The following is a 13,030-nucleotide window of genomic DNA, read 5'->3' on the forward strand; positions in this document are numbered from 1 at the left end:
AAGCCACCTTCTTTATTTTTCTGATGCATCAGTGTCTTTGTGAGTTTTGTTAGAGTAATTCTGCATTCCTGGGTCCAATCAGTAATATGGGAAACAGAATCTGCAAGGCTCTTTGAGGCAAACATTGGAATCTCTTGGTACAGCAGATGTCCTGTCACCGTTGTCATGAGCAATGATTCTCTTCCATCTTACACTTTATCAGGATAGTTCTTCCCAAACACAACATGTTAAGAACTTGTAAACTTTGCTGTGGTGATACCCATCTGTAATCCCGCACTTGGCATCAACACTTGCTGGCCAGGCAAGAAGATCAGGCTGGGAAAGTTAACAAGACTCTTTCAGGGCTGGTGAGATGGCTCGGCAGGTAAGAGCACTGACTGCTCTACTGAAGGTTCTGAGTTCGGATCCCAGTTACCACCTGGTGGCTCACAACCACCTATAATGAGATCTGACGCCTTCTTCTGGTGTGTCTGAAGACAGCTACAGTGTACAGTACAGTGTAGTGGATGTATAATAATAAATAATTTTAAAAAAAGACTTTCAAAATGACAGCACCAAAAAGTAGTGTGTACATTTGAGTTATTATTACTAAGTCTGGGTGAGTATTGTTCACTTTTGTAAATTCCACACCTGTGTGCATGCATCATCTATTGTAGGTGCCATCTTATGAAGACCTTCAGTGATTTATTCCAGTTCTGGTTTCACCATTTCCCGGGCTCTCATTTCATTGTCAACACTGACCCTAGTGTTATGGTCAAATCACTTCCTAACCTCGTCTCTCTTGCAGTAGTGAAACCCAAAGAAGATGGAAGACAAAATGAATTCGACCCGAATAAGGATTCCAGTAGAGCAGGCAATGAACGAGGTTATAGATTTGTTTTCTTTCATTCTCATCTGTCTCTCTTTCCTCAGAACAGCACCAACAGCATTTAAAAGGGATTATAAGTTCTATGTACCCTTATAGAAGAAAATAAAGCACAAGGTCTCTATAACTTGCTCAACTTATCTTTGAGTGCAGTAGATCTTCAGCCAGATTTTGACAAATCTTTAACAATTTCTTGCCAAAACGGCACCAGTATAGACTACAGGACAAAAGTCAGAGCAGCTCTTAGGTGAGTCTTGTGGCTCTTAGAAATGGTTGTCATATCCAGTAACTGTTATTACCTAGGATGTTAAGTGTCATTGTCCTCCTTCACATTCACTCTCCCCATAGTGCCCAACTGCAATGACTCATCATTAAATTTCACATAAACTGATCAGAAGCACACCTAGGGCAGTGAAATGAGACTTGAAACATTGTTGGTGGGACAGATAAATGCAATGTTAGAAGAATTTACTTCTTACAAAGTAAGTTCTTCAAAACGTACTTGTTTTGAACAGTCACAGTGGTATTGATACAGTTGGAACCCTGCAACAAAATAGACCCCCAGGGCTGTCAATGGCTGTAAAGAGCTGCTGAGGCTTCTCTCCATCCCCATGGTTAATTACAGAGCTGTTCTTGGGGACTGATTGAATTGCTACCAGATAGTTATGGACCATTCTTGATTACTTAGATGGTAACTAGCCACTCTTTGGCCAGATTCCTCATTCTGTGGCTTCCTGTTTTTTTTTTGGATGAAGAATGAAACTAAGGAGAAGGGTCTGGTTTGGATCCTTGGTAGCAGAGTTTGCTTCACAGCAAGACATCTGGACTGTTGAGGACACCAAGCCAGGTAGCATGCATACACTTCAGGTCAGTCTGTCAACACCACTCAGAGTGGTGAGGATACAGACTTCAGCACCATTAAAAGCAAGCTAGGCAATGAATTATATTATATGATAATAGGAGAAATGTTACTGTTGTTTAAAAAGGAAAATTATAGTCCTTTAAGTAAATGAGAAAATGAACACATTGTTTACTTGCATAAGACTCTTGAAACTACCTGCATTTTTTTAGAACTTGTATTCCTTCTTTTTGTTAAGGTACATATAAATGGTTCAGATCCTACAAATAGGAAAGTACATAAGCTGTGCCATAAGGAAAAGACCAAGGAGTAGAAAGAGCCAGAGAAAGGTCAACCAAGAGGTCACATGCATGTGATACATGCATGTCACCACATGCCACTCTGGTCTCTGCTCTTTCCATCCAATAGGCCCGGGCAACTATTTGCCTTTTCTTGTGTCTCTTTTCTTCTATTGAAGATTAGGGTCTAAAGAGGGATTCCCTAGACTTAGGACAGCTCATGTGTGGAACAGGACTGTTGTGCAGCTGGGCAGCATTAGGGCACACTGAAAAACAATTTAAGAATAGTACTGCTATCCTTATACTCACATCCTATGGCCTGAATCCAGACTGGCATGCACTGGCTTCACCAGGACCTCCATGGTGCCAGAGTAGGCAGAGGGCGTCTCAGCTCATCTGGGTTTCTGAATTCTTTTTTGGCATCTGTTTTTCCTCAGTCTCCCACAGCTTTCTATCTCCTCTGATTCCTGTTCCTTTTTGGTAGAGATTTTACTTGTAAAGTCATTAAGCAGACCTCTATGTGTTTGCTTGTGTTGCTTATATAGATTGTAGTTTTAAATTAATGTATAATACTTTTAATATACTTTGATATCTCCACTTTTAACCAAATACCTCCCACCAGTAACATGTTAAATTTTTTAGGATTAGCAATTTTTGACAATCTGAAAATTATTCTTTTAAAAAAATGTATGTACACAAAATGTTGACTTAACCCTGCATACCACGTGTGGATCCAAACTACATTCAGATTCCTAGACTACAACAATTCAAACGGTGACAGTATTCCCATGGTCACTAATGTTTGATATCAGTCATTCACCAGATGTTTACTGAATGGATACTCTGCCAGGAACTCTATAATAACACTGAGCTTTAACTTAGGGGCAGTGGGGGAGCTACTAGCCTATCCATGAAATTTTTTAGTGTAGCTGAAGAAACAGATAAGTGTGCAGTTGTCGTGTAGACTAGATTCAATAATAGGGGAGCTGTTGAATACTTAGAGGGAAATGTCACACAAGTTTTTAGTGTATCTTTTTAAATATCAAGAATTTCTTACAGTGTCATCTGAATTGGCAGCTTAAAGGAGTGCTGGATACAAAAATCAGTTCTTGTACAAGCCGATATTGTTGTGTATGCTTGTAATTCCAGCGTGTAGGAAGTTAAGGCAGGAGAAGCAGGAGCCAATCTTGGCCACAAAGTTTAAAATCTGCCTAGGCTATGTGAAACCTTGTCTGAAAACACAGACACACACACACACACACACACACACACACACACACACATACACACACACACACACACACACACACACACATGTGAATGAAGGAGCAACTTTTATGTCATATACAAAATTGTTATTGGAGACAGGCTTGATATCTGAAGAAATCAGAGGACTTCAGAAAGTCTATTGTACTTTGGGTTGAGTTTGGGTCATCGGGCTCATTAAGGAGCGTGTTCTGTCCACTGAACCATCTCACAGGCCTTGAGTTTTATTTCGTGGGCAGTAAGTTGATGGGTGGCAGAAATTGATCTCAACCTGGAAATGAAAGGCTGACTGCCGCATAGGAAAAGGGCTGGAGGAGAAGAGACTGCCAGCAGGAAGAGTGTGCTGCCTAGGCACAGAAGCATCTGCTGGTGACCAGCATAGTGGCAAGTGCAGGAAGGGACAGGAGTAAACTGGAAACCATAAAATTTAGTGACTAGATGAATTCATTGTTTCAACAAATACTTGTTGTGCTACAGTGTTAGACTCTGTACTTGATATGCTGATGAAAATTGATCCCATCTCTGTCCTTGAGACTAATAGCAGTGTATTTCTGACTTCTGTGGTAAGCGGCTTAATGGTCAAATAGTGTTAAATTCATTAGAAGATGGTCCCAGGCACGTTTCCCGGGCATAGGAAAGAGTTCCACTAGCTTCAGATGCTCCTTTGAGATTTTTGGGTGTTCCTGTGGTTGAGAAGCACAGTATCAGGTGAGAAGTATTACTGACAAGAGTGTGTTCCTGTATAAACACTGTAGATCCTACTGATAGAGATGACAGTTGCCAGGAGGTGGATGACGGTGCCCAGGAAATGTGAATATAAAGTAAATAAAATGGGAAAGTAGAGTGAGAGAGCAGGGTGTGAGAACCAAGCCTAGCAAACTCACAAATAGAAAAGGAGCCAGTTGGGGAAGCCAGGAAAATATAAAGAATGTAAATTGTGTTCTGAGCTGGAGACTAGAACCTAACATGAGAGAGATCAATGAGGTTGTGAAAATCAGTAGTGGCTAGACTCCTGACACAGGAGAGGACTCCATATTGAATTTCAGACATTTGCTATAATGTTGACCACCCAGCTCCATCTGGTATTTCTTGTAGAGTGTCCAAGTGCATTTATTAGGCCAAAGTCCCCACCACTGCTTACAACTGGAAAGTGGAGGCCATGCAAATGCCCTTCTTTACAAAGCATGGCTCTAACTAGAACCTTAGAAGCTAAACTGAGGACCTCCAGTCTGTGTGTGCTGCTACTCCCCCACCTTACAGTAGACGCAAGCTCAAGGCACTGATGAATTGCTGTGCAATCCTGTAGGCCTAGTGGCATGTGTGTGCTCTAAAGCCAGAAGCTTCTGGAAGTCACACAGACGCTAAAGAAGAAATTCCCCCATGTTTTATACAACACGTACTCATGAAGTGGCTAAGAGCTTTATGTCCAACACTTGGCAATGTCACGCCAGCCACGGGAGGTCAGTGCTGACTATATTTGAGACACAATCTACACAGAGAGAAGAGATCTTTAAGCCACATTCAGTTGTTTTTGTTTTCTAAGATTTGATGAAAAACCCACAGTTTTTCTTTTTAATAGGACACACTGAATTTTTGACCTTCTTGCATGTGGACATCAAATGGGCAAGGATTTCTAGTTTAGATGAAAAGGTAGATAGATGTTGAATAAACCAAAGTGACATATAAATTATATGAGAGGATTTAAGAACAATACTAAGAATGGAGCTTGTAGCTTCACTGAATCTTCAGAAGGATTATGTGTACCCACCCCTAAGTGTATAGAATGAACTCTACCTTAATAAAGTTATTAGTAAATAAAAAGAAAGCAGTGATGAAATGTCCACTCTTAAATGTATTTCTAATTAAAATGTTCTATTTTAAAGATGAAGAAATGATAAGCATGCAGGCCTGTAGGAGTGTAATAGGGCAAGTGGGGAGGGAGGCGAGAGTATCTGGAAAGAGAATAATGGAAGGTTGTTACTCCTCCTTTACGCCAGCTGATACAGCTCTGCTTTATGGGAAAACAAAAAAGATCATCTGACTTTGAGAGCCACGCACAGTATCACTTATAGTGGACCAGCACTATAAAAAATGTATTAAGATGTAGGGGGAATACCAACTGTGAAACCATTTTGTAGCCAACCAAATTATTAGAGTAATGAACTCAGTGTAAGTGTCAGAGGACTATGCATATGAGCTGTTAACATAGTAGCAGCAAGCAGTGGAACTCCTGGCAAATGGTCTCATAGAGAGAACACACAGCAGGGGTCTTCCTGCTGTTCGAGCATTTTGGCCAACAGGATAAAGACAGAAAACTGCAAGGGACTCCTCAGTGCTGTTGTTGCACCGACAGGAATATAATAGGAACTCAACATAGGAAGATGTGACATGCATTTTAATATGGGGAGGGAAGAAAGTTTCCTAATTACTCTGAAAAAAGGAACAGGGAAAAGAACCCATTTATAAGCATGAAAAACAGAATGTAGTTTAAAATTAAAACCAACCATTCTCATTATCACCTGTGGATATCATGCTCTGTTAAAAGGCTAGGGTGCAAAGCTCCTTTCTAGCTAGACATATATGAGCCAAAGGCACCTTTTAAAAAAAAAAAAAATATGGACAGCACTAGAAGTATTTCACAAGCAACAACAGATGGCAAAAGTTGGGGTATATTGTTAGAGAATTTAAAGCAAAATGTAAGGCTAATTCTTTTTTAACTCTTGAGAATTCATGAATGCTTGCAAAATGGTGGTCATGAAACTTGCTTTTCATCAAAGCATGTTTCAGAATTAGTAGAATTGGCAAAACCACAGCGATGTTGCAACTTGGGACTCATTCCTTTCAGAGCACATGGACATCCACAAATGTAAAGATTCGCCAAGCTTAATTAGCTATACAATGTGCTTTGTAACCTATAGAAGCATGTAACTCACCGAGTCAGCACACTAGAATCATGCTATATCAGAAAAGAAAACTTTAGGGGCATTTAAAACATCGAACCTATACTTAACAAATTATCTGACAATAATGCTGAAAAATCCACTCATGTCAAATATCAACCAAAGTTAGAGTCACTTGAAATATAAAAAAAAAAAAGTATAACTCATGTTGAAGATACATTGAAAGTGTAGTTAAAACTAATTCAGAAGAATATACATGATTTATCAAAATGTATAGGTAGGACCAGGGTTTACTAAAAACAACTTCATGAAAGGAAATAGTTTCTTTATTAAGATAGAGAGAAAATTGTGAGTTAAGCAATGCAGACGCAAAACCAGAAGTAAAAGGACAGGAAACTAGAAAAGCAGTGGACCTAGCCAACTTAGTAGAAAAGCCAGGCAGGGAGTTGGTAACTCTAGGGGCATTTTACAGAGAAGACAAAAGGGTAAACTCAATAAAAAGAAAAAAGAGAAAAGAAACTATGGAAAGACAAAAGTTCCGAGGTTATAGGTGTGGCAGAAGTTTTGAAGTGTCCATTTGAAAGAGCAGCCTCCATAGAGCTCAGTGTAAGCTGTTGCCTAGAGTATGAGAGGCCGAGGGCTGAATTCCCCAACATCAGAAAGACAACTACAGGGACTTCTAGATATTTTTAAAAATAATTGAGTCATAATTCAAATCTTCAAGATAATCAAAAATAATCTTAAAACAACCAAAGATTTACTCAACGTAGCTATGAATAGTGTATTGATAAGAGTAGAGTTAAAGGGTCTGGAGAGATGGCTCAGCAGTTAGGAGCATGGTTTTTCCAGGGGATCCTAGCACCCACATGAAGTTCATAACTCTCTGTGACTGCAGTTCCAGGGCATCTGATACCTTCACACACACAATGCAAAATGCCAATGCATTTTTTTTTAAAGAATAGAATTGAAAGACTCCCTCTCCCTGCCAAAATGCAAAGTTGAGACATGTTGATCTGTAAATTCTGTTGGACATTAAAGAAATAATTTCTTCCTGTGCTGTCTAGTCTATTTCAAAACAGGGAACATAAAAAGAACTTCCTGGCTTATTTTATGTTACATAGAATGTCTTGACCAAATTATTTGTCCTCTTCCTTCTCTATTGAGGCGCATTTAGTAAAACTTACATATATTTACACTGTAAACAGGAAACAGAGTGTGTGTGAAGTAAGACCCTACTCAAGATCATTAACATGTCCACCACTTTATTTGCCATGTTTGAGAAAGAGACAGACAGGCAGACAGAGTTGGCAACACTGAGTAGTAGAGTTATTAACCAGAGCCACATTGCTCTATTATAATCAAATTGATTTTTTGTTTTCTCAGAAGTTAAAACCTGGCTTTTAAAAGCCAGTGCTTTTAAAACTACGTATATGAAACCTTCATTTGAACTTAGTCACAAGCAGTGATAGAAGGTAGGGAGTCCTAACCATGTCCTGCAAAGCTCTCAAAAACAGTTTACAAGTCCAAAGCTAGAGTTTCAGCTGATCGACAGCTAGCTTATCATTTGCAAGGCCCTAAGTCCCATCCCAACCCTGCAAACTAATACCATCTGAGGGCGAGTTGGGAGGAGAGATTCAACCACATCTATGTTTAAGCCTGGATGTTGGCCTCCAACGTGGACAGCTTTGCTGCTCTTCTCACCTGCTTGTGGCTGTGGAGTCTTTGTCGTAGGCTTCCACAGTGAGTATTTAGAGCTGATTTTTACTGAGGTCACAAAGTGCCTTCCAGAAAGGAGCGGAAGAGATTTCCCTGTTGATTTGGAATTCAGTGAAAGGATTTTGCATGCCCCTGCTCATATCCTCATTTTGATTTGCACAACCAGCTTTCCTCTATTTGTAACTAGAAGAAGCAATGTAATCCCACTCAGGCCACAGAGTTCTCCCTGTCCTGCATCACTATGAGAGTGAGAAGTGTGTGGTCTACCAAGACTAGTGCAGTGCTGGTGTCACACGATTAAAGATACTAGGCAAAAACAAAATTTCCCACATTCTGACATCACTTTAATATTTTAAGTTTGGAATTTAAAAAAAAATTTTCCAAGTCAACTCTGAGACGTTTAAGATCATTTAAGATGGCAAGAACATTTAGAAACATTGAAAAACCTTATTATTTACTGTCTTATATTTATTATTTATATATTTTGGGGATATGAGAGTAAAAGATACCAGCTTATGTTTTCAGTACTGTGTATTTCCCATCCTACCATGTTTTCCTTGTCTTCTTTCTGTCTTCTTACTGTTATAATCTAAGAATTAGTGAATTCTTATTATATAATTAATTAATATATAATTATATAATCTAAGAATAAGTGAATTCTTATTATTCTGTTATAATCTAAGAATTAGTGTTAGTGAATCTCTACAGACAAGAACTGCTCAAGTGTTTTTACCACACAAAAGGATCATTCCTTACTACAGATAAACATGTAGCAACTACAAACAGCTTTTTGTTTTACTTTATTCTCTTTCAGACTCATCTGAAATTGTGGCTAAAAATCTCTTGTGTCTTGTTTTGGTTTTAAGATAGAGTCACCTGGAGCCATGGGTGGCCTCAAACTTGCTAAAGAGATAAAAATGGTCTTTCCGCCTCTGTTTGCCATGTCCTGGGATTATATATTATAGGCTTGTGCTGGCAGCTAACTTAGTAGCCATAATTTCCTGAGTATCATTTTTGTTTTGTTATATGCCTCTTTGAACCTATATATATAGGAAAGAAGCCAGCTTTTAAAGACACACTGAAGGAAGCCTGTGGCGACAGGTAAAGCCTCAGCATGAGGAAGGCAGGCCCAACAGTGTGGACACTAGCTTACAGAGGCTGAAGTAATGCCCTGAAAGGGAAGGAGAGAGGAGAAAAGGGGAGCAAGCAGGTTAATCACACACAAAGTGTGTCATCTGCTTAGAGGTGTATACTTTACAGGCTGGTGATGGCTCAGCAGCTAAGAGAACAAACTGCTCTTGCAGAGGACCTGAGTTTGGGTCCCCAGGACATATTTGGGTGGCACAACCACCTGTAACTGCAGCTTAGGGGAGACCTAATGCTGCTACCTTCTAAGTGCACACAGCACTTAATTAAAAATATACTTGAAAAAATAAGACATGTGTATACTTTCTGATATCTAAGTATCTCTAATCTTGGTCTGTTTATGTCGTCGAATTAGTGATTCATTGTGCGTATTCATTTCTAAATTACCTTACTAATGGGAGCTTATATCTAATTTTTATAATCCATTTGAACAGTGCGTAGAATAAAATGGAGTTATGGAATCTGGGGAGTACCCAAGTACCACACATAGACAAAGATTTGGGAGAGATTTAATGAGATGATATATAGAGATATAAAGTCTTTAAGGCTGTGATTTGCAGGGAAGTTATCAGTGACACCTATTGTGTATGGATATTTCAGATAGGAAAGAACTCTCCACTCCCCCATGTTTGTGTGTTGTGTTATGTTATGTTTTGGGAAAGTAGTTCTTGCTGTGCAGTATCTGGCCTGGTACTTGCTCAGTAGCCCAGATTGGCCTTGGTGCCTGGCCTCTTTAAGTAAATACAGCTTTCAGAAACAAATGCAGTAGGTAAGTACAATGGGAACTCACTTTTGTTTGTATAGGCTGCATGTTACCTGATCTTGAAAGATACTACACTGTCATTATATTATGGAGAATTTAAATTACTAAATAGAAGCAGATTCTGAACTTCACATACTCACACAAAGCCTCACACACACTAGATCCACAGTGAAGTACTGCTGTGTAAGGAAAGGGCATGTTTGTTTCTTCTTTCTTCCTTTCTTTCTCTTCTTCCTTTTCTTTTTGCTCTGAGCAAAAATGATACCATCTTTATGGATAGGGTTTGGGAAATTCCTGCAGTATTTCTCAAATAGACTAACAGGCTTTATTTCTTCACTTTCTACTTTAACTTTAATCTAGTCAGGGGATTTTGTAAGTTGCTCAGTTGAGCGATGGGCAACAAACAGCAGCTTGGGAAATGCAGGTCAGGAACTGTAGATAAAAATCCTCCTTGGTGTGCAAGCTCCTGTGACTTATCACCACTGTGGAATCGCTGAATTAGTAGAAAGTGTCAGATCATACAGGCAGTCTGGTTTGTAAGATAACTGTTAATTCCATTTCCTAACTGTCCCACCATGCAAGAAGAGACCAAGAAAAAAGAGAAACTTTTCTTTGGGGGAAACTGATTTTGCTTTATCTTGGTAAAATGTTCGCTATACTCATTTAGTTGGCAGTTACTATCCAGTTTTGTTCTCGGTGTCAGAGTTGCAATAGCCTCTGTGATTGGTATCTGAGAATCTCCTCAGAAAACCTAGAAGAAAGTAAATGCTTTCTGCCTTGATGTGTGTTTCTCACAACAATGCCTAGGTATCCCCCAGAACTCACCTTTATCTAAGCATACAGGCACTGCCCTTTAGGGGCAGAAGCAGGAGGAACCATAGCTTAAGGCCATCCTTGACTCTATGGTGAAGTTCCATCTCAATAAAACCAGGAAGCTCTTCCCTCTTACACTTGATCTGGTCATTTGAACCTTCTGGATATCTGGTTACTTTTACTTTGACATTAATATTTACATGCAATAGTTCAAACTCTGACATCTCTGCTGCTGGCATCTCTGTTTTCCTCCTTTGAGAATGTCTGAAAACAATGTCTTATGTATCCCTTCAGAGTAAGTGCAATGACTGTATGATGTCTGTGCCACTATTGGAATCATCAGTGTGCTGCAAAACATTTCCCCAAAACATAACTCCTCATCATATAACTGAATCACAGTGATGGCTGTAAATGGGACCTAGTTTGCACACGTGAATCATGCCCCCCTTTACAGAAAAGAAACTAAAAACATGATTTTTAGATTCTGAAGTTTAGTTAGTTGTGACTGGCTGAAGGAAGGTCAGCAGTAAATAGTGTATTTCCTATATGTAGCAAATCCTGAACTACTGCCATCCGTGTATAATAACAACCACCTTTGCCAGTTTCTGTGCCACATTTTTTCATCTATGCACCTCAACTGCTCTTGGTAAAAGAAGATTATCATTTAATTGGCTTGTGGATTCTTCCCATTTGTAAGGTATCTTACAAGATTTTAAAGCCTGATTTCCTTTGCACCTTGAGCCTATTACTAATTGATGTGGCTAGAATAAGCTCCATTGATGCTGATTAATGCTGGGAAGCTCTTTGGGGGCAATTCAGTTTGGTAATGAATCCATTCATGCATCAGACCCATGCTGTGTCAGCTGAGTCCTAGAAGAGCTCACAGCCTCAAGGAAGAGCATGTGGGGCTTTTAAACACAACCCTCTCCCCGTCCGAAATGTGGGGCTCTTGTTTCATTAAAAGGTAAGAATCTGTCAGTTCATCTTGACTCTGGGCTCTGTGAGTACACCAGTAGAACATGACAGAAGTGACGACATGTGACATTGCTGGGCCCAGACTTGAAACTGACAGCTTCTGTTCCTGCTTCGTGGAATCTCATTCCTAGCACCCAGCTGCCATGCTGTGATGATGTCTGAGCTGCCCTTCCTTTCTTCATTATTGAGGACTATGACAACTGAATGGTTAATCGGGTGGAGAAAAGGGTGTAGTCTACTCAGCAGAGAAGACAATGGGGTGCTCAGCAGCAGTGAGGCCCAAAACAGGAGGCCATGTAGAGGAGTTAGGAACATTCAGGTGGCCCTGGAGTGACAAGCCATCCTGAAGGTGCAGCCAGACAAAGGTTGAATTAAGGAGGCCTTATCTGCCAAGTGAAGGCAATGTTGTAGGCAACTTGGGGTTTTGCTGTATTGTTGTGTAAGCAGCAGAGCAATATGATACAGTGTATGTCTTAGACAGATGTTCTGTCAGCGAAAAGGAAGGTAGATCTGCGGGAGTTAAAACTAAATAGAATCTGGGCTTGGTGGCCTAGAGCTGTAATCCCAGCACTTGTGAGACTGTGGCTACCAGGATTGTGTGAGATTCAAGAAAGTGTACATACAAACTGGAAGCATTAGGCCAGTTCTGATGATTCTCCCTTAAGTTGTCCAGGCAAAGGCAAGGCCTAGACTAAGACTGTAATGAAGATAGGGAGGAAAAAGTAGATTAAAAGAATACCTAATGGAATGGGACCTCATAAAATTACAAAGCTTCCTGTAGTGGTGGCACATGCCTTTAATTCCAGCACTAGGGAGGCAGAGGCAGGCGGATTTTTGAGTTCAAGGCCAGCCTGGTCTACGGAGTGAGTTCCAGGACAGCCAGGGCTATACAGAGAAACCCTGTCTTGAAAAACAAAAAACAAAAACAGCAGCCAACAGATTGGGAAAAGATCTTTACCAATCCTATATCTGATAGAGGGCTAATATCTAATATATATAAAGAACTCAAAAAGTTAGACTCCAGAGAACCAAATAACCCTATTAAAAATGGGGTACAGAGCTAAACAAAGAATTCACAACTGAGGAATACTGAATGGCTGAGAAGCACCTAAAGAAATGTTCAACATCCTTAGTCATCAGGGATATGCAAATCAAAACAACCTTGAAATTCCACCTCACACCAGTCAGAATGGCTAAGATCAAGAACTCAGGTGACAGCAGGTGCTGGCGAGGTTGTAGAGAAAGAGAAACACTCCTTCGTTGCTGGTGGGATTGCAAGCTGATACAACCACTCTGAAAATCAGTTTGGCGGTTCCTCTAGAAATTGGACATAGTACTATCAGAGGACCCCAGAAGATGCTCCAACATGTACTAAGGACAAATGCTCCACTATGTTCATAGCAGCTTTATTCATAATAGCCAGAAACTGGAAACAACCCAGATGTCCCT

General features: G+C 40.0%; 1 protein-coding gene across 4 annotated transcripts in view; it reads left to right on the forward strand.

Moving 5' to 3' along the window:
• The window catches only part of Nsmce2 (NSE2 (MMS21) homolog, SMC5-SMC6 complex SUMO ligase), a 222,794-nt gene that overhangs the window by 115,573 nt on the left and 94,191 nt on the right, over window positions 1-13,030 (forward strand). For 2 of the 4 annotated variants that reach the window (XM_031359665.1, XM_031359666.1), the window contains exon 5: window positions 788-865. The exons of the other annotated variants lie outside the window; for them this stretch is intronic. In XM_031359665.1, the coding sequence (XP_031215525.1) occupies window positions 788-865 (78 nt within the window). The remainder of the gene's footprint in view (window positions 1-787; window positions 866-13,030) is intronic. 4 annotated transcript variants of the gene reach the window in all.

Source organism: Mastomys coucha, unplaced genomic scaffold (assembly GCF_008632895.1).
Source record: "Mastomys coucha isolate ucsf_1 unplaced genomic scaffold, UCSF_Mcou_1 pScaffold7, whole genome shotgun sequence".
Taxonomy (NCBI): Eukaryota; Metazoa; Chordata; class Mammalia; order Rodentia; family Muridae; genus Mastomys; species Mastomys coucha.